This window comes from Balaenoptera borealis, assembly GCF_965194805.1.
Source record: "Balaenoptera borealis genome assembly, chromosome: 16".
Taxonomy (NCBI): Eukaryota; Metazoa; Chordata; class Mammalia; order Artiodactyla; family Balaenopteridae; genus Balaenoptera; species Balaenoptera borealis.
In genome coordinates, this window is record NC_138872.1 from 73,074,730 (window position 1) to 73,099,556 (window position 24,827).

At 56.0% G+C, this 24,827-nt stretch overlaps 2 protein-coding genes across 7 annotated transcripts; one reads left to right on the plus strand and one right to left on the minus strand.

Moving 5' to 3' along the window:
• Positions 1 to 56: 56 nt before the first annotated feature.
• HSD3B7 (hydroxy-delta-5-steroid dehydrogenase, 3 beta- and steroid delta-isomerase 7) lies at positions 57 to 3,790 on the plus strand. Of its 5 annotated transcripts, none has more exons than XM_082360847.1 (7): positions 57 to 188; positions 565 to 736; positions 947 to 1,102; positions 1,401 to 1,509; positions 1,587 to 1,686; positions 2,042 to 2,204; positions 2,736 to 3,790. In XM_082360847.1, the coding sequence occupies exons 1-7, from the start codon at positions 75 to 77 to the stop codon at positions 3,149 to 3,151; spliced, it is 1,230 nt and encodes a 409-aa protein (XP_082216973.1). In that variant the 5' UTR covers positions 57 to 74; the 3' UTR covers positions 3,152 to 3,790. The 5 variants fall into 5 exon arrangements, with proteins under 5 accessions (XP_082216973.1, XP_082216972.1, XP_082216975.1 ...); XM_082360846.1 differs by having other exon boundaries at positions 68 to 188; positions 550 to 736; XM_082360849.1 differs by having other exon boundaries at positions 72 to 188; positions 569 to 736; positions 1,641 to 1,686.
• A 109-nt stretch (positions 3,791 to 3,899) lies between these two features.
• Positions 3,900 to 22,675, minus strand: STX1B (syntaxin 1B). 2 transcript variants are annotated; one of them, XM_082360857.1, is made up of 10 exons: positions 22,525 to 22,675; positions 13,637 to 13,711; positions 13,339 to 13,438; positions 13,176 to 13,250; positions 10,592 to 10,665; positions 10,078 to 10,186; positions 9,811 to 9,884; positions 7,771 to 7,908; positions 7,559 to 7,669; positions 3,900 to 7,302 (listed from the first exon to the last, which is right to left on the minus strand). In XM_082360857.1, exons 1-10 carry the CDS (start codon positions 22,552 to 22,554, stop codon positions 7,222 to 7,224), a joined length of 867 nt encoding a protein of 288 aa, XP_082216983.1. In that variant the 5' UTR covers positions 22,555 to 22,675; the 3' UTR covers positions 3,900 to 7,221. The 2 variants fall into 2 exon arrangements, with proteins under 2 accessions (XP_082216983.1, XP_082216984.1); XM_082360858.1 differs by having other exon boundaries at positions 3,900 to 4,313; positions 7,532 to 7,669; positions 22,525 to 22,673.
• Positions 22,676 to 24,827: the final 2,152 nt, after the last annotated feature.

Consider the following 24,827-nt stretch of genomic DNA (forward strand, 5'->3'; position numbering starts at 1 on the left):
GCCACCAGAGGGTGCCCTGTGGCAAGAGTGTGGGGGGCGGAGAGGTGGAGGCTGGGCTGGCCTCTGTTCCTGGAATGGGCCAGGAGGGAGGAGGAGCAAGCGGAAGGGGACGGTGTGTCGCTGGCCCAGGAGACTATAGAAGTCGGCCTCCGGTGGCTGGTTTGGGCGGCCTGGGACCGTGGCTGCAGGTAGGCAGTGGTGATGCCAGGGCCCGGGGGTCCCTTCCCCCAGTCCCAGCCCTTTTCGCCTTCCTCTACCCTGCCTCCCCAGCTCCCTGCCAACCACCCTTCGTTTTTTGTCCCAGAACCTCTCCCTCCACCTCAAACCCTGACCCCTTCCTGCACGCCAAGCCCTCCCCCTTATCTCGGTAACTGCAGCTGGCAGGGTCAGAGGGCAGGTAGCCTGGCCACTGCAGCGACAGCTACAGCCTCCAGAAACAGCTCTGGCCCCTGGGTCACTGCTCCAGGCCACTAAGCCAGGGGCCCCTCCTAGGAGTAACGGGGCCGCTGGTGCTGGGGCAGTTGGCAGCTGACAACCCAGGCGCGCCAGTGTCTCTTTCCCCAGCCAGGCATGGCAGACTCTGCACAAGCCCAGAAGCTGGTGTACCTGGTCACAGGTGGCTGTGGCTTCCTGGGGGAACATGTGGTCCGCATGCTGCTGAAGCAGGAACCCCAGCTCCGTGAGCTGCGCATCTTTGACCTACACCTGGGTCCCTGGCTGGAGGAGCTGAAGACAGGTGACTGGTGGGGACGGGGTGGGGGCGGGGGAGGGTGTGGACTCCCTTCCTTGTGGAAAAGATGATGCCTGTTATGTTCTCCAGTGCGAATGGATAGGATGAATGAGTCACACTGGGAAAATGTGGCTCCCAAGGGTGTGGGCCGAACCCAGCAGCTGGCTGACAGCCTCAGCTCTGACATTGCTTCTGGCTGCCCCTACCCACTCCCAGGGCACGTGCAGGTGACTGCCATCCAGGGGGACGTGACCCAGGCCCACGAGGTGGCAGCAGCTGTGGCCGGAGCCCACGTGGTCATCCACACAGCTGGGCTGGTGGATGTGTTTGGGAAAACCAGTCCTGAGACCATCCATGAGGTCAACGTGCAGGGTGAGATGCTTCTTACCTGTTCTGACAATGTCCTCAATACTCCCTGGCACATGGCCTGATCTTGGCTGTTTGTTTCCTGCCCCCCTCTTTGACCTTGACCTCTGTGATTCTCCTGTGACAATCTGTCCTGTGGACACTTCTGCCCCTGTCATGGCAGGCCGGCCCTCACTGACCTGCTGTGGTTCTCCCTGGGCCTGGGGAAAGAAGGCACGTGTCCTCATCCAGCTTTGGGATGGGGAGGGGAAAGACGCAGAGTGGGAGGAAGCTTCAGCTTGGATACACCCCCGCCTTCCCCCAGGCACGAGGAATGTGATTGAGGCTTGTGTGCAGACCGGAACACGCTTCCTGGTCTACACAAGCAGCATGGAAGTTGTGGGTCCCAACATCAAAGGCCAGCCCTTTTACAGGTGAGCTGAGGTTCCCCCAATACTTCAAGGGCCCCATCTCCCCTCAGCATTAAGAATCTTCCCTCTCCCCCGACTAGGGGCAATGAGAATACCCCATACGAAGCAGTACACAGACACCCCTATCCTTGCAGCAAGGCCCTAGCTGAGCAGCTCGTCCTGGAAGCCAATGGGAGGAAGGTGAGACTGGAGAAGATGAGATGTAGGAGACGGGGGTGGAAAGGGCTGCCAGGCAGAGGCAGAGCCAGGGCCTGTGGGCTCCTCCTTTTTTTCTCCCTTCTGGCCGCACTGCACGGCATGCGGGATCTTAGTTCCCCCACCAGGGAATCGAACCCAGCCCCCTGCGGTGGAAGGGCAGAGTCTTAACCACGGGGCCACCAGGGCAGCCCCTGGTTTTTTGTTTGTTCATTTGTTTCTTACCGTGGGCTCCTCTGCATCCTGCCCTGGATTCCTTCCATCTCCAGCTTGAGGAGATCAGGGCAGAGGGCAAACCACCAGGTCCTAGGTCTTAGCAGTGCCTGCCTTTTGCCCCCAGGTCCTCGGGGGGTTGCCCCTCGTGACATGTGCCCTGCGTCCCACCGGTATCTACGGCGAAGGCCACCAGATCATGAGGGACTTCTACCACCAGGGCCTGCGCCTGGGGGGTCGGCTCTTCCGGGCCATTCCAGCCTCTGTGGAGCACGGCCGGGTCTACGTGGGTGAGGCCGGGGCTAGGCGTTGGGGGAGGCTTAAAAAACAGGGCAGGACCCACATGGTTCTGGGGTGAGGGTTTGTTCTGTACTCTGGTTAAAAAAGGATGGTCTGTACATGGGCCAGAGCAGACTCTGATATGTGGACCTTGTCTGCAGGGGCCACAGAGAAAACAGTGTCCGTGCCAGCTGGGAAGGCTGAGGTCAATACCATGTCATAGGCTGAGGAAAGGCTGCAGTTTTGTGAGCAGCATCTTCCCAGGAGAGGAGAGGGGGAGCATCTGCCCAGGACTAACAGAAGAAGGAATAGCATCCACATAGGCTGGCCTGGGAGGGTAAATGGCTACAGGGGCCTGGGAGAAAGCAGCCTTCAGCAGGCCCGTAGTTATGTGGGCAGCATCTACGTGGGCCCAAGGACGGGGTGGCTTGTCCATGCCCAGGCCCAGAAGAGAGCAGTATCTACATGGTTGCAAGGGCACTCAAGGACATATCCGCCCCTGGTTCTCTCCTCGGCACCCCCTCTCCCCCCCGTACCCACAGGTAACGTGGCCTGGATGCACGTGCTGGTGGCCCGGGAGCTAGAGCACCGAGCTGCGCTCATGGGTGGCCAGGTGTACTTCTGCTATGACAACTCACCCTACAAGAGCTATGAGGACTTCAACATGGAGTTCCTGGGCCCCTGTGGACTCCGGCTGGTGGGCACCCGCCCACTGTTGCCCTACTGGCTGCTGGTGTTTCTGGCTGCCCTCAATGTCCTGCTGCAGTGGCTGCTGCGGCCGCTGCTGCTCTATGCGCCCCTGCTCAACCCCTACACGCTGGCTATGGCCAACACCACCTTCACCGTCAGCACCGACAAGGCTCGGCGCCATTTTGGCTATGAGCCCCCGTTCTCCTGGGAGGAGAGCCGGACCCGCACCATCCGCTGGGTGCAGGCCATGGAGGGCTCAGCCCAGTGACGGTGGAGCTGGGCCTGGAGGCCAGCATGGCACAGCCATCCAGGTCCAGAGCCCTCAGACCCCTGGTGGGGAGGGAAGGCTGCATTCTAGAGCCGGAGGAGGGGTCTGGTGCCAGACTGGCTGTCCTAGAGGTCTCCACGTTGTAATTCATGAGCCTTGAGCCTGTGTCCTAATACCCCTCAGTTCCAGGGCAGGGTTTTGGAGCAAGTGTGTCTTCACTCTCAACCCAGGCCTGACGGCTGGTTGGCGAGGGTCTGATTCCCCTGACGTTCTCAACGGTCCCATCCCATTTCTGGCTTTTCAAGCAGGAAGTGGGTAGAAGTTCCACAGGGCCTCGTGCTGGACCTCGGATATCCAGGTGTGATCCTCAGACCCGGATTCAGAGTGAAGATGCTTTCTGGCTCCTCCCACCACCTTTGTCCCTCCTTGGGGGTCATAGTCCCATTATTTTAAAACATTTATTACCTTTGGACATTTATCTTTTAATTCTCTTCAACGAAGGCTGAGGAAATCTGTGTATTTTCACCTCTTGCCACCCCTCTACCCAAATCAGTTCCTGCAACACTGTTTGATCTCTGCCTGAGGATGCCCCAGTAATGCTGTACCAGTCCAAGCCCTGGATTAAAACTCCTTCTCCAAGCCCGCGTCCATCCACCTGTCCAGCTCCCACACCCGCCTCCCACCATGCCTCCCACTCCCCACGGCGCCCGTCCCCTGTGGGGACAGAAGGAAGTGAGCACACAGCACGCCCGCTGTTGGATTGGTTGCTATTTCTCCCGTCCCACGGGGCCCGACCCGGCCCGGGGTGGGGGTGAGGGGCTCTGGGGACAGGACATGCAGGGCTGGGAGGGGGGCAGAATTTTCCTGTGTTTTATCCATTTGCAACTTGGTCACCAATAGAGAGAAATGGGACTCTGAGGGCTAACAGGAGAGGGTGGCCTGGCTCTGGGCCCACAGCCAGGCCCCAGGAGTCCTGTTCCCTCTGGGGAGGAGAGGGAAAGAGCTCTAGAAACCAAAGGAGAAACAGAAGGGGCAGGGGCTCATGTCAGCAAACACGGCTATATCACGTGACACGCCAGCGACACAGAAACACACGCCAACGCACACGGCTGCACAGCAGGCAGGGGGCGGGTGGGGGAGGAGGGAGCCGGGGGCCACCCATCTCGTCCTCTGCGGGGCAGGCTGGGGGTGGGGCAGGGTGAATGCATAGAACACATCCTGTACGCACGCTCGAGGCGTGGCAAGAGCGTGCATCAACCCACAGGCACATGGGGCGGACACGCAGTGTGCTTCGTGAGAGGCAGGGGGAGGGAGGAAGGGGGAGGGGAAGCAGCGAGCCCTGGCCAGGTCCGGGACCACCCGCGGGGCACACAGGGGCTTGATGGTTGTAGGTGCTTGGCGGGCGGGCAGCACACACTTGTCTGAGAACATGCAAAAGACACCAGCCCCCAGACAACATTCCAGGACACATACAGACACGGCAGCCAACAAGCAAACACATCATGTGATGTGTGGGACTTAGAGAACCTGGGGCAGAACAGACCCTCAGGGATGCTCTGGTCCATCTGAGGCCCGGAGATGGGCAGCTACGGGCCTAACACCAGTCAAGGAGGCAGTTGCATCACTCCAGCCATGGCTCCACCCTTCTCCTTGTGGCCCCAAGGCTGTGGGAATTCCAGAAACACCTGGTATGAAAGGGTACCCTGGCTGGACAGCAGGAAGGAAAAAGGATGGGGTGGTGAGGTGCTGGGGCCTGCTCTGACGTCCCCAAAGAAGCCTGAGTGGGAGCAGGAGGGCTGAAGTCAGATACGGGGGCAAACTTCCTGTCCTGACAAAGGGCACTGTGGGAATGGACAGCCCACCTTGGGGGTTACATATATATATTGGCCACACACAGGCAGGGCCCCAGCCAGGTAGGGAAGAGGCTGGCTATCTGAGCTGGGGTGGGAGTGGGGTACTATGTTCCGGAAGGTCACATCTGCACTGTCTCTCTCTCACACAGACACGCTTCACATGAAGAGGGACTCCAGGAAACGATCTGCACACACACCAAAGTCCTCCACCCTGTGCACACGGATGTCGGACCCCAAGGCAGGGCGCATTCCTGTACTTGTGTGTTCAATCCTGTATATGTGGGGCCATGTTCCTGGGCCAGTGGAGTGGGAGGCTTCTAACACTGTCCTTTGCCCACATACCTCCCACCTGCCACCCAACACACAAACCCACGCATGCATATGTTGTCTACGTAGCAAGGGAGGAGTCGGCCGCTTCCTCACCATCAGAAACTCAGGACCGTGTCCCACCCTCAGTCTCAGCCTGCAGCGGAACAGCTATTGGTGACATTTCAGCAGGAGATGTGTCCAGGGCATGGGCCCCAGGACTTAGCCCACTCCAGTACGTCTGAAATAAACAGTTCCCTAAATCCAAGGTTCCTGAGGCAAAGGCCAGAGCATCAGATGGGGCGGTGGGGACCATCGCTGGCCTCTCTCAGTTCTGAGGTTAGTGCTCAAGAATGTTCTCCTTTCTGAGAGCCTGGGGCAGCCCTTGAAATTCCCGTGATCAGTAATGTTTCCCATCAATAGCCCATCTGGGAGGCATTCATGTGCAAACGAGTGCCCGCCTGAACAGGCACCGTGCCAGCGTCAGCATACGCCAGGCTCCTGTGTGCATGTGTGTGCCTGGGTGTGGCCTCATCTGCCGTGGCGGGTGGGAGCACACTGAGGTGTCCCAGCTTCCACACGTGCAGCCTTATTTGACCGAGAAAGATAAGCATGTGGGCATGTATGCACAGGGGATCCGACCACGCAGGGCAGGAAGCTGCAGTTGCATGATGTTGATGTAGCAGTGTGTGGCCACATCAGATAGCGGCCAGCAGCTCTGGGGAGAAAGGGAGGAGGCAAATAATCTGGATAGACAAACCTGGATGGGGCACAGGTCCTTGAAGGTAAACGTGTGTGTGTATAATACACAGGAGGGTAGAAACACACTACGCAGAAATCCTCTACACACACACACACACACACACACACACACACACACACTCACGCAGGTGTACTCTAGATAGCGTAGAAATATAGATTTCTGTGCCCACCCAAAACAGGTGTCCAGTGCAAAATGTGGAGGGCTCTGTCTCAGGAGAAGACCTACTGACACTTCAGGCACATCCTACACACACACACACACACACACACAAACACGTCCCTCACATCCCCTGTTGGGGGAAATGCACATGGATATACAGGCCGAGCTAGGTTATTGACACGTGTATGCTTCCACTCGCCTCGAGTGAACTCCACACACACACACATGTTCCCCAGGACATGTCAGTCCCAGGGTGACTAAGCCAGGAGGGTTTGCTCAACATCACGCTGGGGTGTCTGCCATGGCCTGTGTGTGTATTGTGCCTGGATCCTCTGGGAATGTTAGTGTGAGCCTCCGCACACTCACAACCTGCCCCATCTGTAGCAGACATGGGGGAGGGGGGTGTCAGTGGAGGAGGTGCTGTTACATTGCATTTGAACACTCAAACACAAAATTCCATGTACGCAAACTGTGTGTCCACGGATCTGTGGCGCCACACACACACACACACACACACACACACACACACACACACCCCTATTCACAGAAGACAGAAGAGTGGGGCTTGATGGCTGCTGTGTCACACCCAACCACAGTCTACACAACAACCCAGGGGAAGGGGGAAAGCTCAGACAACACACAGACTTGAGGTGGGGGGCAGAAAGGGCGATTTGGTGCTTCTACACACATCTACACACATACACACACACACACGCTGGGGTGTCCACACGTCTCGAGCATGTGCCGGCGGCATGCATGTTGGTGTGCACGTGTAATCACGCCTGCTGCTATCTACGTGCGGGGGCAGGGGGTGGTCCATGGCGGGGGGAGGTCCAGGGACTCCAGGGTCTGACGGGCGGTAAAGGTTGCGGGTGCTGCCCGGGTCTGTCTCGAGGGTGAGCCTGGAGCAGGGGATGGAGTGAAGGGGTGGTGGGGGTATTGCTCCCGATGTGGTGGGGAAGGGTCTGGGAGGGATAGGGGTGGGGGGCCTACAAGCCCAGCGTCCCCCCAATGGATGACGCCAAGACCACCCCCAGCACCACACAGCAAATGATGATCATGATTTTCTTCTGCAGGCAGGAAGGGCGATAGGGAGGGAGGAGACGGAGAGACAGAGAGGTAAAGAGACAGACAAACCGACAGACAGATGGGGAGGAGGATGTGAGGAAAAAGAAGAGGGGAGAGAAAACAGAAAAAGGAAGAGGTCAGAACCAGAGATAAGGCCTCTCGCGGGATTTCATCACTCACCTCGGCCCTGGCCTGAGCCCAGCCCCGCCCGCTCGGCTCCAGCCCACCTACTCCGCAGGCCCGCCTGCCCCGGCTCACCCTCCGGGCCTTGCTCTGATATTTCACAGCTTTCTTGGTGTCAGACACGGCTCGCTCCACGTAGTCCACGGAATGTTCCACGTTGTACTCAATGCGGTCAATCATTTCGCCCTGCGGAGGACACACGCATAGGACGGGGTGGGAGCTGGGCTGGAAGAGGGGATCCCGGGGACCCGGGTGAGGTTCCCCGAGGGCTGTGGCAGAGGCAGTACCTGGCTCTCCACGAGCATGGCCATGTCCACAAACATGTCGTGCAGCTCACGGATGCTGGTTTCCAGTTTGATGATCTCGTTGTGCCTCGTCTCGATTTCGTTCAGCGCCTGCTTTGTCATCTGTGAGTCCATTTTGATCTAGGGTGAAAGGGGAGGGGCGGGGGGAAGAGCGAGGAGAGCTACAGACCACCCTTCACTCCCAGAAGAGCTTGGGTTCTGCAGCCAGAGCGTCTGGGTTCGAACCTGGCTGGCGTTTACTAGCTGTAACCATGGGCAAATTGTTTAACCTCTTCAGGCCTCAGTTTCCCCACCTAGAAAATGCGGATACTTCACACCTCACAAGGTTGTGTGAAGATTAAGTGAATGAGTATGTGTGTATCAATTAGAATAGTACCTGGCACACAGGAAGCACTAAAGAGACATTTGTTAAATTACAAGAAGGAAAACTTGCCCTGAGCCCGCCATCTCAGCCCAGGGCTGTCTCTATCACACACACCAGGGAGGCCCTGGGAAGGGAGACGGGGTCCTGGACCCCTATCAGGATTGGGGGGTCACCATCTGGTCAAAGGCAGACAGGATAATGGAAGGGGGCACAGCAGAGAGTGGCAAGCAGAAAAGGAGGCCCAGATGAGAAGGCAGTGTGCCCTGGAGCCCCCATGATACGGGCCGGGGGAGAAATAATAAGGAAATGCTCTGCAGCCCTCAAGAGTCAGTGGGAGAGAGACTCTAACCCACAGTCAGATATACCTCCTCCCCACGGAAGCCAGACCACTCACTTTCCAAACCACTCACTGTTTAGACCACATGCAGCCACTCTTCTGCTCTAAAGCCCTCCAAGGCTCCCCCGCACCCACAGGCCACACACCTTTAGCTTAGCAGTCAAGGCCCCGTCTCCCCTCCCGTCCTCATCTCCCTAAATCCTAAGAGCCCAAATCAGCCAATGGCTCTTTGGCAAGTGGTCCACTCTCCCTGTTTTTGCTCAGTCTGTCCCCTTTGTCTGGAATGTCCTTTACCCATCTCCCCGTGTCCAAATGCTCCCTGTCTCTTAAGGCACACAACTCAATGCCACCTCCCCCAGGAAGCCTTTCCCGACCCTAGACGTTAACTACTACCTTAGGGCCTGTCTGCATCTTGTTCAGCCCTCAGGCAAGGTACCGACCACCCTGCATTGTAATGATGGTGGGTTAACTGGCAGGGATCAGCTCTATCCCCTTAGAACCACTCACCAGGTTTCCCTCCACTCTCAGACAGACTGACAGCCTGGGCAGAGCTGTTTGGGAGGGCTCCAGGCTAACTGGCCCATTATAAATTTGCTCAAAGCTAATTTAACAAAGATCAATTCTCTAAATAACAATTTGCTGAAAACTGCTAGACAGTCACTGAACGTACTTTAATGCTGGTCTAGAAACCTAAACCAGAGTCATTTTGCCACCAGAAGCAGAAAGGGAGACAGAACCTGTCAGCCAGGGCAAAAGTCAAGAAAGAGAAAGAAGAACTACAGTTGGGGAAAGCCCATCTCTTTCACATATAAGATGACGAGCGCAGGGCAGTGTGCAAAACTTCAGCAAAACTAAAACTGATTATTTAGAAAACCTTCAAAATGTAGGCAAATTAGTCACTTGGTGAAATGACCCGCATCACTAGGGAGAAGTGTATCTTAGCACTGAAGAGTCCTGACTGCAGATTCAGATCCTTGCTCTGCCTGTAGCTGTGTGACCTCGGCAAGTCATTTAACCTTTTTGGATCAGATTACCTCATCTGTGAAACACGACTCCCTCAGAGGCTTGTGGTGAGGATTAAATGAGTTTAGTAGGTAAATGTAAATACGTTCAGTGCTTAGAACGGTGCCTGGCACCTTACTGTTTGCCATTTTTATGAGGGTACTTCCTGCTCTGCCCCCATGGAATTCCCCAGTTCCAGGTTCAGACTTCCCGATGTTTGTTATTTCAGGGCGGACTTAGGACCTTGAGTTCAGCCTACGCTTGGGGAGGAAAGGCGAATGCTTTCCAAAAACAGACCCCACCCCCACGCGGGGCTCACATCGTCAGTGAAGATGGCCAACTTCCCACTCTCCAGCATGTCTTCCAGTTCTTCGTTGGTCGTGGTCCTTCCAGCTGTGGGGAGAAAGGACTCCCTGCTCAGGGACTGGGCCAGCCTGGACACCTAAGGTGGTGGGATGTGGCAGGGACCCGGGAGCCCACCCTCCCATCCGGCCTCAGGCCACGAGTCCCCTCCACGGAGGGGAAGGGCCTGGAAGGAGTATGGGACAGGTCTGGGGAGTTTGCGGGGGAGAGATGTCACACGCACTGATCTCCAGCTGCCTCTGGATCCGGTCCTTGCAGCGGTCCCGGTACTTGGACTGGGTCGCGTTATATTCAGTCATTACCTCCACGAACTTCCGGGAGAGTGTGGAGTGCTGCGGTGGGGGGTACAGACACATCAGGAGGCAGGGAGCAGAGACCGTGGAGGGATGGAGTGGGCGGGAGGGGCTGAGTTAGCCTACGGCCCCTTCTTCAGCTCGTGCCACGATCCCAAGCCCTCGCAAGTGTGCAGTCCCGTACCCCAGCACCCCCATCCTACGCCCAAGCCAGCCAAGGCCGGGCTAGGGCTCTGGGATGTAGCCGGGTTCCGACCTCCGCTGTAGTCCCGCCCCAAGCCCCGCCCCTGCCCAGGCTCCCCCTTGGCCACGCCCCACGCTAGTGCCTGCTCTGGCCCGCCCACGCCCAACAGGCAGGGCTCCAGCCTGGGCCCCTCCCCTGTCCGGTCCAGTGCGGTTTGGTCCCGGCCCCGACCCTGACCGTGCCTGGCCGCTGCCTCCTACCTGGGTCTTGCGGATGCGCAGGTCCGCAGAGGAACGATTCAGCCCCTCCTCCTGTTCAATGCTTTGCTCGATCGCTGCGGGAGAGAGGACGCAGTGACGGGAGGGCGGGAGACCCGGCGCATGTGGGGCGGGGGTCTGGGACATATGAAGGGTGGACACCCCGAGGCAGGCCCCCCAGGCCCGTGAACGGATGTCATACCCAGGCGAGGGCAGACAGTAAAGACTCTAGGGTGGGGAGGCAGGAGGCCAGCGAATAAAGGGACCAATGTTTGAGGGGGTCTGGAAGCCAGGTAGGAGGGGACATTGAGGGTCAGTCAGTCACCAGACAGAAGGGGGCTATTTGTTCTGGTGGAAGGATTGCGTCTTGGAAAGTCCCACAGCTGTAACTCCTGCCCAGCCCCTCAGTCCACATTCCCTGTATGGGGGGTGGGAGAACTCTCTGCTTTTTGGAGCCTCAGAAAAAGGTCAGGAACCCACCCTGGGAATTTTCTGGTTGAGGGCAAGCACTTTCAAGTGGGTCAGGTTCTAGTGGCCGCCCTTTCCTTGGAAAATTCTAGGGTAAGTGGATGGATGTTCCAACAGAGAAAATAGCTCCCCCACTGCCTTACAAAGTGATCCCTGTCCCAGGAATCCCCACTTCTAAAGGATGTTCTGGAAAAGCACACAGATTAACTGGGATTACTGCTTCTAGAACATGCACTCCCCACACTTATTCAGATTTTCTAAAAAAGAGCTTGAGGGTAAGATCTACTGTGCTCGGAAAATGCAGCAGGGATGAATCACCAGGCCGTCTCAGACCTGGAAGAGCCTCCAGGCCACTCCCAAGAACATTGCTTCTCCGTTCCTGGCAGCGGTGGAGGTACGGTGCTGGATGGCACCCCAACGCTCCCCCGCCAGCGATGGCGGGCCAGTGAGTGAGTGACAGCTCTGGCCCAGCTATTATGGGAAAAGTCCAGAAACACACACCCAGGAATGTCGGAATCTCTGGCCCAGACGGGGACCCTGTTGTCAGACTTGGGGCTGGGGCCAAGCCCAGGAGGAAGGGATCTTTTACAGGGTCTTATTGACTTCTTACAGTAATCCTGGGAGTTCAGTGATAGCAGTCCAGGTTTCAGACTAGAAACTGAGGTTGAAATAGAGAAAACAACTCATTCAAGGTCACACACAATGCCGGAGCTCATGCCACCACAGAGCTGGAGAAAGATGGAGAAGAAGATGATCTCTCTTTTTCTGGAGCTCTGGAGGGTCAGCTTCTCTAAGCCTCTGCCACTTTTCCTAGCTTCTTTCTTGGTCTATTCCTGAACTCCTAAACCATACAGCCCTCCTCATGGTCTTATAAAGACTGTTCATGTCAGAGCTCAATGGGCTCAAAGAAATTGCTGAGCCCAGGGATTTTTAAACTTGTGTCCCACAGAACCCTGCTTCTGAGAAGGAACCTCAGAGGGGTCTGTTGCTGGGAGTGATGAGGAGGCTAGGCAGGTAGGGCTCTGGGTCTCCCAACCCCAGGTCAGCCAGAACAGCCTGACGTTTATGTGTTGTATGTATTGGAATTTGGGGTAAGATTTCACTTAGGAAAAAAAGATTTTGCTACCAAAAAACAAAAACAAACAACAACAACAAAAACATCTAGCTTTGAAATTGCTTTAGTAGTTCTTACTGTACTGATGAGGAACTGAGGGTAGGGTACTTGTCCAGAATGAGCTGGTGATGCAAGTGGGCTCCCTCTGTCTGCATTTGCAATCAGTGTGCTCCCAGTTTGGATCATTTTGCTTTCTAGCACGCTCTCCTGAGTGCAAAGGGCTTACAGTTCAGCACTGGAGGCTCACATATGGCCTCCCGTTGAGTCCAGGAGGGCACGGAGTCCCTGTCCTCATCTCTCTGGACCAAGGTCATTGTGCTCAGGGCCAGGCATCTGACATGACTCCTTTCCCCCAAAGCCCAGCAATGTGCCTCAAGGTGCTCGGCAAATGTTTTCTGATGCTGAATTACCATGAGCATACAAATTAGCATCACGGTAACACTGCTATTCCCCTGGCACCAGCAGACAAGGAGGTTCCCAACCCATAGTGATTTGGGGGAAGGTGCTTATTACCAGCACCCAAGTCCTTAAATTAGAGTGAATACATGAGCATTTGGCAAGTCCCTCCTGAAAGTTTGCCAGCCCCTGATGTCAGCCGCACAGTCCAATCTGTCCTGAGCTAAGGATACCAATTCAGAAGCATTTGCTGAGCCCACCTACTGGGTGCTTAGCGCTATGTCCGGCAACTGTTCTGGAGAAATGAGGCCTTCGTGAAACTAAAACCACCTGGAAGACTGTATTTTCCTGGTGGACCTTCCTGCTGATGGAAGCAGCAGAGCTCAGATGCAATTTGGACAGAAAGCCTCCTCTCTCTCATTTCCCTGTCGTATCTGTATCTTTCTCCAAGGCATCTGGAGCAAGTTGGGAAATCTCGGGTTTTATGCTTTCTCAGTGTTTAGGAATCTGGCTCCTGGAAGTCTGTAGACATTCCTCATACAGAGGCCTGTTTAGTCCAACGGAGGGCAGAGTTTTTTTCCTCCTTAGGCAGGGGATGGCATTCCTCACCTTTCAACTTGGATCGAACCTTGTTGGCCGTCTTCTTGATGTCTGCAGTGAGGTCCTCCAGCTCCTGTTTGGTCTCTGAGGGGAGGGGAGGGGCGGGTGAGATGTCTGGGTGGGACCCCAGACTCCTGCCCGCAGCCCCCAGCCACCCGGCAGCAGCACTTACTCTCATCCGGGTTGGGGGCGGCCAGGATGGCACTATGCTGTTTTTTCACTTGTTCCACATCCTCTGACAGCTTCTCAATGCAGCCCCGGATCTCTTCCACCTGGGGCAGCAAATCGGCTATACCCAGCCAAGTCGTCGGGCCAGACAAAGGGATTCAGGGGGCTCAGTCAGGGTTCAGGGAAACGGGCCAGACCCAGAGGGGTTGGTAAAAGGCCAAGGGGATGGAGGAGTAGAGAGCAGGGTGGGGGCCGGGGGCCGGGGAGAAGGAAGTTGTTGGCTGGGGGCCAGGTTCTGTTACCTGTTCAAAGAACTCATCCATGAAGTGGTCCCGGTCCACATGGACCACCTCCTCCTCATCATCGCTGTCTTTCGCCTGGGAGGCAAAGAAAGGCAGTCTGTGCGCAATCCCGATGCTGCCAGCTCTGGGCTCAGAGCGGGGGTCCTGGGAAGGGTCACATACAGGGGGCCAGGGCACCAAGCAGTCACAACGAATACTGGGTGTCTTGTGGCACAGAGTCCCGGAGGCCGGGTACCTGACAGCCCAAAGGACACCTTGGAGGGAATTAGCCAAAGGCACCGTTTCAGGGGTAGAAGTGGTCCTGTGAGTGCAGTCACCCTGGAGGCAGGTGGAGCTCTGGACAGATGCTTTAACCAACCAGTATGGAAGTATTTCGATATTGTAACAACCAGCTCAACGTCAGCCTTGCAGTAATTGGCTCTGGGCTGCGAGAAGGGGTCTGGAATAGCGTCCCAGGAGCCTGACCCCCCCTCCACCATCCCCCCAGCCACTCCTGCCAGGCTTCAATTTGCTCCCTTCTCTTCCCCTCCAGCCTCCAACACGACCAGCCACGTCCCCTATGCAAGGTCACTTCACTGCCAGCGGCAGGCGCCAAGTTAAGCAAGCAGTCGGCCAGGGGAGGGCTGGATGAGAGACACAGCACCCCGACCTCCCTCCTCCCACCCACTCTCTTCCCCTCCCCCCACTCTCCTCCGTGTATTCACTTGCTTTCATCCAGCCTCTTCCAACTTCACACCCACCTACTCTCACTTGCTTGGATTTCCCAGTTGCAACCTGCAGCTGCTCAGCCCTCCACCCCCAGGGCTCAGAGACACAAGGGATTTACCCACCCACACCGCCACTGCCGCCACCAGACAGGCCAGTGACATAGACAGAAGGGCTGACACACAAGGCACACAGAAATAGGCCCACTGACACCCACACAGACCCACAGCAAAGCTGCCTGCCGACACATGTGGACACACAGACGTGCAGCGGCCCCTCTGCCCCCAGGGACATTCGGGAGGGCCCACTGGGGCTCTTCTCCCAGCCTCTCTGAGCATCCAGTCTGCACACTCACTCAGAGCTGGGAAGGAGGAAAGGGGGTTAGGAAGGGGTCCCCAGTGCTCCAAACTCCAGTCTCAAGACTCTGCTCGAGACAGAAGTCTGAGGGCAAAAGCTGAGCCCATCAAGCTTAATTACATCTGGGGCCCTAATCAGCCTCCATGGAAATTTAAAACAGTTCACCCTGATTTCCAGAAAAAACCGAGCCAAAACTCAGACAGAATCTCATGACCAGAGCCTGAATGAAATCAAGATAGGATCCACACAGCGTCTAGCGGGGGGTATTGCCATTTGGGATCTAAAGAGAAGAGCGTGCACAGGGCCTCGACAGGGTCTGAGCAGATCGCAGACAGGACCCGACAGAAACCAGCCAGCTCAGACCGGACCAGACTCCGCGCAGACAGATCACAGGCAGCTCAGATCGAACCTAGACAGAGCCAGATGGGACCTAGATGTGATCTAGACAGCCAAGTGAACTTGGAATCAGAGGGACCCGACAGCACCCCGAGGAACCGTGAGCACAGAGACGTCCAGCTGGACCCTCTCGAAGGTACCCCAGCTTCCCACCCAAGCTCAGATGGTCCCCAGGGATCCTCCCCTCGCCATGTTGGGGAATGCCTTCAGCACTTCCATTTAATCTCCAAATATCTCCCAGGAAAGGGAGGCTCTTCTTTCTCTGCCCACCAGTAAGACATGCCAGGCTGCAAGGAAGAGCCCAGACAGGAAGCCAGCTGTTCTAGCCTCCATTTGAGCTGCCCCCAGAAGGAGGGGCGGTACCAGGTGGGGCTTGGGGACCCTGATGGGACCTCTGGCTTCTGGAACCACACCAATAGACCTTGGCTCCATGAGGCGCTGGGATGCTCGGCTCATCTCTGAGGACCCACCGGCCTCCCATGTGCCTCACGAGGTTCCCCTTCCCCTAGAGCCAACCTGCAGCTGCTCAGCCCTCCACCCCCCAGGGCTCAGAGACACACAAGGGATTTACCCACCCACACCACCACCACCGCCTCTGTCCCTTCTCTGCCTTCAAGCACTTGGCCCTCAGCTTGGCTGCCCACAGGTCATGAGGCCTCTCGCTGGCCCAGGTATCTGGGAATTTTCCTGTTCTCTCTTTCCCCTCCCCAGGCTGACTTTAGACTTCCTCAAGTCTCATTTCTCTCCCTCTCTCCTTTGGTTCCCAGGGCCAGATCCCTGATTCTGCCCTGGGGCATCCCTGGCTGCCTGTTTACTTGCCCTTGAGAGAGGAGGAAAGGTAGAGTGCCCAAGGATGACTTAGTTGGTGTAAGAATTACAGACAGCTGACAGCTAAAATCCTCTCCAGTTGACAGACACTTTTACATCTATAATCTCTTCTGATCCTCACTACCACAGCCCTCGAGAAAAGCTGTCTCCATTTCACAGACGAGGGGAACGGGAGGTCTGAGGGGGAAGAGGAAATGGACTTGCTCAAGGGCACCCAGGCTGAAAGGGGCCAGGAAATCAAAGACATCTAAGACATGCCTCCTCCCATAGCCCCTCCTTTCTTTCTTTCTTTTTTTTTTTTTTCTTTTTGGCCTCGCTGTGCAGCATGTGGGATCTTAGTTCCCTGACCAGGGACAAACCTGTGCCCCCTGCATTGGGAGCGTGGAATCTTAACCACTGGACCACCAGGGAAGTCCCTCCCTTAGCCCCTTCTGAGGCTTGAGACCAGGCTGCCTCCTACTGGCCACTCTGCCACCAGAGATTTCCCTTCTCAGGTCCCCTCCTGACAAGGCACAATCTGGGCGAGGCTCTGCGCCCCGAAAACCTAGCAAAATACTAGCGTGTGATAGCACCTTTGGCCTAGGTCTTGCATTCTTGTTATCTCATTTAATCGTCATTAAAACTCTGTAAGGACCATTGGTCAACATAACTATAATTGTGGAAAACATTTACACAGCATTTGATAACCTGCTGGGCACCATTGTAAAGCATACTGTGTTTATTTATCCATTTCATTCTTACAATAGCTGCCTTCTATAGATAGGGAAACTGAGTCACAGAGAGGCTAACGAGCTTGCCCAGGTCAGCAGCTGGAAGGCCACATGCCTTCTTCCCTCTGAGTTTCAGTCTCTGCATTTGCTGAATGGCGAGAAAGTCCTCCCTAAACGGTGGGCAGAAGGAGCCAGAGAGACGAGGCAGTAAAAATGCCTGATGCTGCCTGAGAGAATAAGTGCTCAGGGAGGCTTGGCTGTTACCCACTGCCTCTCCCATGTTACAGATGAGGAAACAGGCTCAGAGAGGTTGCCTGACCCTGCCTAAGGCTTCACAGGAAGTAAGGCCAGAGGTGGGACCTGAATTGTCCTGGTGCTAAATCTCAGGCTCTTTCCCTTCTGTCTCTCTATTCCTTCCTGGCCCCTAAAGAGTCTGCTCTGCTGTGCCCTCAGTACCACTGAACTCCTGTGGCTGGGACAGAATACCAGTAAGACGTGCCAGGCTGCAAGGAAGAGCCCAGACAGGAAGCCAGCTGTTCTAGCCTCCATTTGACTTGCTGTGTGACTGTCAGACCCTCTCTGGGCCCCGGCTTATCTGTGAAGTGGGCGGGCCCTCCCTGCTCTGAGGTGTGTGTATTTCATAATGAACACGGATTCCATTTCTGGAAGAAGCTGGCCAGCCTAAAAGAAAACAGGCTGAGGGCATATGAGACTACCTCAGAAAAGATGACCAAATGTGCTCCCATCCACTTTATGGACAATTCAAGCCTCAGTTTCCTCCTGTGCGAAATGAAGAAAGTAAGAATCATATATACCCGACAAGTAGGTAGCAATTACCATGCGTCAGGCTCTGTTACAAGTGCTTTGCATTTCTCATTTAATCCTTACAGCCACTCACTCCATGAAGTAGATACTCTTCTTATTCCCCTCTGATGGATGAGGCAGAGAGAGATTGAGTAATTTGCCTACGATCATACAGTTGATGGGGTGCTGACACGATGGTGCTGGATTGGAACCCAGGCACGCTGCTCTTTACGCTTGCCAGCTCCTCGAGCGCTCAGGAGGATGAAATGGGAGACCATGGAGGCCCTGGGCACCTTCTGGAACCGCCCTGGGGAGAGGGGGCATCAGATTCAAGCCTCTAGCTTCAGTCCTTCCCCATCAGAGACACCGGAGGTCTTCATAGGAGTGTCAGTGGCGGGGAGACAACATAGACAGATGCGTGGATGGAGGGAGCGGGACAACGTGAGCCAGGAAATCAACAGAGACAAACGAGAGGGTGACTAAAACAGAGGTGGAAAGAGACTGGAATTGGGTGATAGAAAAGTCAGAGAGTGGGGACTTCCCTGGCGGTCCAGTGGTTGGGAATCCATGCTTCCAATGCAGGGGCTGCGGGTTTGATCCCTGGTAGGGGAACTAAGATCCCAGCATGCCGCATGGTGCGGTCAAAAAAAAAAAAAAGGAAAGTCACAGGGTTTCCCTGGTGGCGCAGTGGTTGAGAGTCTGCCTGCCAATGCAGGGGACACGGGTTCGAGCCCTGGTCTGGGAGGATCCCACACGCCGCGGAGCAACTAGGCCCGTGAGCCACAACTACTCAGCCTGCACGTCTGGAGCTTGTGCTCCGCAACAAGAGAGGCCGCGACAGTGAGAGGCCCCCGCACTGCGATGAAGAGTGGCCCCCGCTCGCCGCAACTAGAGAAAGCCCTCGCACAGAAACTAAGACCCAACACAGCCAAAAAATAAATAAACAAATAAATAAATAAAATTAAAAAAAAAAAGTCACAGAAGATATGTGTGTGTGTGTGCGCGTGTGTGTATGTGTGTGTATGTGTGTGTGTGCGCGCGTGTATGTGCGTGTGTGTGTGTGTGCGCGCGCGCGCGTGTGTGTGTAACACACATGCATGCCCACGCAGACAACACACACGTGCTCACACCTGCTTCTCAGGGGCATGAGCATCCTTTGATCTAGAGGCAGCAGCCTCTCTCCACCGCACCCCCTGCTTCTGTCCATCTGTCTCCCTGACCCAGGCCTCTGCTCGCTCCCAGCATCCAGCCCAGTCCTCCCACCCCAACCTCTCTCCTCCGCCTTCCCTGCCTTCCCCGACCGACTCCCTTCCTCACCCTCCCTCTGCCCCACTGAGTCCTTCAGTCATCTGACAAATATCTCTGATCAGTGTCCAGTTCTCTTCTGGCTGCTGCGGAGAATACAGTGGTGAACAAGACAGGAAGGGGTCCTGCCTCCAAGGAGCTGACATTCCAGGGGAGGGAGACAGACAATGGAAAATGAACAAGACAATTTCAGATGGTGCTACTTAGCAAGAGGGAGATAAAGCAGGAGGTGTGATAGAGAGAAATGGGCATCAGGGAGGGCCTTTCGGGAGGGGCTTGACATCTGAGCTAAGGCCTGAGGAGTTAACTGCACCACAGTCTGGAGGACATAGAATTCAAGGCAGAGGGAACAGTGTCCAGGCAGAGAGAACAGCATTCAGAGGGACCAGCAAGTGCAAAGGCCCTCAAGCAGGGGGAACGTGATGTGTCTGAATGGCAGAAACAAGCCCCACGCAGCTGGGGGATACCAACCCATCAACCAGGGTTCTCCTGGTCCGTGCCCGCTCTCCTCAAACATGAGGCTGCCCTTTCCTTCTGCATTTCTAAAGCGCCTATTGTGCCTATCCTATACCTGAGGGCTACGCCTGGGACCCAGTCCCTGCCCTCAGGGTGCATGACTTGTCCTAGAACAGCCTCCATTTCCACCCGCCCTCAAATTCCAGCCTCCCTCACCTCAGGCCTCCCCTCACCCACTTCCCAGTCTCCCATCCACCCCCACTCCTGCCTTCCCACTCCACAGCCGCCTCTCAGGCTCCAGCCCACAACGCGTCCCCTTGTGGCTTCTCTCTCTCCGCAATCTTCCTCTCCACCTCACTTGCTCCCTTGCTCTCCTCTTCAGCCCCATCTCTGCACCCATTTCTTGGACCCTGGGACACCCATCCAGCCAACTGACTCCCCACCGCAGCCTCCGCTCCAGCCCAGTGCCTCCCAGTTGCCAACCAAAAGTGCCTGGTGAACTGGAAACAGAAAACCCTGGTTCAACCCTGGCTCCGCCGTTAACAGCTGTATGACCTTGGGCAAGTCAGGTTACCGCTGTGGCCCTCAATTTACTCCAATAAATTAGGGGTCCCATCTTGCCCATCTCAGGGGGCTGATGTGAGACTCAAGAGAAATAAATGAGTCACCTGTGGAATAAAAAAACTCTCATGGAGCAATGCTGAGCACCAGGCCTCCTTCTAGGCGCTTCCAGCATAATTTCAATCCTCAGGACAGCCCTCTGAAGCAGGTCCCGTTATTACTCTCAATACACACATGAAGAAAGTGAGGACCAGAGAGGTTAAGCAACTTACCCAAGGTCACACAGGAAGTAGCAAAGCTAGGATTTGAACCCAGACAGTCTGACTCCCAAATCTGTGCCCTTGACAGCTATGTGATGAACAGATGTGAGAACCCCTCGGGAACTCAAAGTACTGTTGGAAAAAGACAATCAGGCCCCCTGGGCTGACATCCCCACCCATCACCGCCTTTCCATCCCTCTCAGCCTCTCAGAGACCCCTTTCCCAGGCCTCCCACACCCTGCCCAGTCTCTCCTGCCTCCCAGCTTCCTCATTCTCAACTCTGGCAGGGAGACCCCCGTACTCCCTGTATCTGGAAGCTTTTTTTTCCCCGCCCCACACATGCCCTCCCAAATCTCCAGTTTCCCTGAGCCGTGACTAACACCAGAGCCATCAGCATTCACTCAGCCCCCTCTGCCCCTCCACCCCACCTCCCACCTCCCCCATCTGCTGCCCCCAGCAGCCCCAGCAGACAGGATTCCTCCCCTCTGGGCAGGGGGTCCCTGATCCACTCAGATGAGGACTCCCATCCCCTGCCTTCCCTGTACCCCTGTCTTCGCCTTTTCCCTCCCCCTCTCTCTAATCACACCACAATTCCACCACCACCTCACCCTGACCCACTTTCCATTTCTTGGGATTTTGGAGTCATGGCATAGTCTTGGCAGCAGTGGATCTGGGTTCAAATCCGGGCTACTCACTTGCTAGCTGTGTGACCTTGGGCAAGTTTCAACCACTGGGCCTCAGTTTCCTTCACTATAAAATGAAGTAGTCTCCCAGTCTCCCTACCTTACCAGGTGAGGGTCTAATGAGATTATGGATGGCAACCTGCTTTGGATGAAAACGGGGAGAGAAGGGGAGTTAAGAGCACCAACACTGGAGTCAGCCTGCCTGCCTGCCTTTAATTAGCTGTGTGATTTTGGTCAAGTTACTTAACCTCTCTGGGCCTCAGTTTTCTTATCTATAAAATGGGATAATACTAGTACCAGTCTCCTAGGGTTGCTGTGAGGATCGAAATGAGTTAATATGTATAAAACACTTAGAACAGTGCCTGGCACATGAGTGTTGCTTATTTTTATCACCTGATGCCTAAGCGTATATTCACTCAAAGTTTAATTAAAAAAAATAAACCTTCAAAATTCCCTCCCCCAACCACCAGTTCCTCCTTCCTTCCCACCTGCCAACCCACCTCTCCCAGAGACAACAGTCACTTGCCTCTAAGGCCCTTCCTCTTGTCTTTCTGTAAAGCAGGTTACCCACCCCTAAATCCAGGGGGCTCTCCAAAGACAGAGCTTTTTACCCCCAGTATTGAGACTTCTCTTTCAAAGGCTAAAAAAGCAGAGACGCATGTCAACTTGGCAGACGGGAAACCCAGATTCCTGTCTGATCTTCCCAGCCACTTGCTTGGTGACCTTGGGCAAGTTCCTGCCCATTGCTGAACCTCAATCTCCTCATCTGTCAAATGGGATAACAACCCCAGGGTAATAACCAATAGGCTCCTGGTGAAGTGTGTCAGGCTACATCAGTTGGGTCTAGTACTTTATTAACATAACCCCACAGCAGGCTGTCAGCTCTGCCTCCTCGGGGCCCCAGGTCATGTCTACAACCCTCCACCCCACCGCATCCCCCCAGGCCCAGAAGCCACTCTTATCAAGCCCCCACTCCCCAGCCCCTCCAAATGGCAGCCTTCACTGCAGACACCAGTGCCACCCTCCTCCCCCGTCACCCAAACACAACTAACTGCCTGGCCCGACTCCTGGAGCCGGGCCTCTTCAGGCCTGCAGACCAGAGGCCCACGTCAGCCCGCCCCTGGCAGTTTAGGATGCCCCAGTTCTCCCCAGTGGAGCACGATCTCTGTCATACAGCCCAATTCCATGGCCCTGTGCGTGGAACCTCCTCCCTGTCCCCCTGCAACCCCCTCTCCCACCTCTGGGGTCACCCTATCTCAGGCCCCGGCCCTCTGGCTACCTCCAGAGGCCACCCCTTCCCTCCTAGTCTCTGAGAGGTGCCCCCTCCCTACGGAGAGCAACACACACACACTTCATTCACTGCCAGGTGCTGGCATCTCAGTCAGTCCCAACGTGTGTCCTTCCCCACAGCAGCCCCCAAATCTGGGTCTTGCTGGGCTCAGCCTGGCCCAGGAACTGCCCACATCCTTCTAATTCAGCAAATCTGCCCAGCGGATGACAGCACCCTCCAATTGTCTCCCACACTCACTCTTTCCCATCCCCAGATTAGACCCCAGGGTCTTCCTGGGAATGTAGGCTGTCCAGGGCCCCTGAGACCTCTCCTGCCCCCTTGTGCCTTAATGGCCTCCAAACCTTTCTAGCCACTGTCCCTAAAATGCAGGTTCATTGGAGACATCAGGTGCCTTCACATATTGGGGTGCCCCTGCCACAAACCTCCAGTCTCATCATTTGCCCCCACGTCCCAGCACCTCCCCCACTCCACCCCCACGCGCTCCCCAAATACTGGGGTCCCGCCCCCCCATTTTCCCCACCCCCAAGCTCACACTCCGCAGCTCCTGAGTCCGATCCTTCATCCTGCGACGGCTCCTCCTCCTCCTCCTCCTCGTTCTCTTGCCTCTCCTCTGCTCCCTGCCTCCTGCCTCGGTGCTGGAGTCCTGAGTCTGGGGGCGCCGGCGGGGGGGCGCCGAGGCCGCTGTAGGGGGGCCCGCGGGCCGGGGCGGGGTGAGGGGCGGCGGGCTGAGGGCCGGGCAGGGGCAGGGGCCTGGGCCTGGCTCGGCTCTGCCGGGGCTGCGGTGGCGATGCGGCTGCGGCACAGGCTTGGATGGAGGGATGCGGGAGCTGAAGCGCGGGGGAGGGGGGAGGAGGGAGGTAAGGAGGAAGAGAGGGAGGGGGGAACCGGGAGGGGGCGGGGAGCAGGGGGCATGCGCAGCGCCCCGGGCTGGGGGCGCCTGGGGGTTGTAGTCCGGGGAGGGGGACCCAGGAGGGAGGGAGACTGGAGAGGCCTAGAGGGGGTGGGGGAGGGCAGAGCCACAGAAAGAGGGAGAGATGCGGAGAGACGGAGGAGATGTGGCTGGAGGCACAGAGATGCTGCTGTGGGACGGGGGTGACGGTGGAATGGCAGAAAGAAGGGGTAAGGGAATGAATTAAGGGAATAGCCTGGGGAGAGGTGCTGTGGACCCCTTTACACCAGGAGATATAGATAGATTTTATAGTTTGTGTTTGGGAGTATCTGTGTGAGTCTGTGCACGACCACCTCTGTGTGTGTGTCCCTGCGGGAGGCTCTTTGGACACTAGAAATAGCAAGAGTGACCCTCTAGGTGGCTTTTGTGATGCAAGGAATCCGCCAAGCCTAGCTGAGAAGGACATGGGGCTTGTTTTTTTGCACAGCCTTCCCCACTCTAAGTGTGAGAGTCCCCGGACAGTGTGGGTCACAGAGCTCTGCTTGTCTCCCTCCAGGGACAGGGTGCTCACCACCTCAGGGGACCTCCTGGCCTATCTTTAGATGGCTCTGTCAAAACAAAATTTGTCCTTATTGGGAGGGGAGTTCTGGTCCCCCCGAGGGTCCAAGTACCCTGCATCCCTCTCCTTAATGCCTGCCTCACCTCTTCCCATCTCCACGTCTTAACGTCACATCAAGTCCTCTACCCCTGCAATGGGGCTTTGGCCTCCAACAGGACTTGAACCTGCTTCTGCCAAGTTACCCAGTGACCTCCTCTATGCCGAATCCATGGACCACTTGCCAGGCCTTATCCTCCGTGATTGGAGGATATATGACACTGATGACCCCTCTCTTCTTGAAATCCTTCCCACCTTGGCTCCCACCTGCCTCCTGCCTCCCATGCCTCCCCCTCCAAACTCTGGATATTGTTTCCCAGCCTCCTTCCAGACCGCCCACCCCCCTTTCTTCCACTTCCCCGCAGCAGCAGGGTTTCCGGGGCCCCCTCCCAGTTTCTCTTCTTTTTTTACCCTGTCACCTCCCCAGGTTCAGCCGTGCCTACATGCCTGCAATATCCACATCTATACCTGCAAGCCAGGCCCTGCTCCTCAAGGGCAGTACCTGCTGTATGCCTGAGCACTGAGCTGAGCACCAAGAACAGAGACCAAAGATGCACTCGGAGACGTGTGGATCCATAACTATCGTAAGCGAGGCCAGGGCTTTGACGTTGACCACAAAGACTGTGGTGGCCTCGCCTTCCCCCAAAGTGCTCTCCATCAAAGAGGGCATCTCCGTCCACCCAGTCACTCAAAGCACACAGAAAGCTGTCCTTGGCTCCCTCCCCCATCCAAAGAATGCTACCATGTTCCGAGCATCCGCCAAGTCCCTGGTGCTCCACTGAGTAGCCCCCATAATCCTTCCAACCTCAGGACAGCTACTGCTATTATCCCAAGTGTCCAGATCAGGAAACAGGCTTGGAATGGTTAAATAACATTTAGTAAAGGACAGGTCTGGGGCTCTTGCCTGCATCTTTTGATTACAAAGCTCATTCTTGTAAGACCACAAGGTTCTAGCCCCTCCCTCAACTGCCAAATCCAGAGCTGTCTCCTGGGCCCCCTCCATCCCCACCACCCCTGGTCAGTCTAGGGGTGACTGACCTGGGCCATCAGAACAGCCTCCTTTTGGGGAATTCCCTGGCCGTCCAGTGGTTGGTTAGGACTTGGCACTTTCACTGCCATGGCCCGGGGTTCAATCCCTGATTGGGGAACTAAGATTCTGCAAGCCGTGCGGCATGGCCAAAAAAGAAAGAAAGAAAGAAAGAAAGAAAGAAAGAAAGAACAGCCTCCTTTCTGGTCTTCCCGCCTGCAGCCCGTTTCCTTCACGTCCAGTTTTCTACCCAGGTGCTAGTGT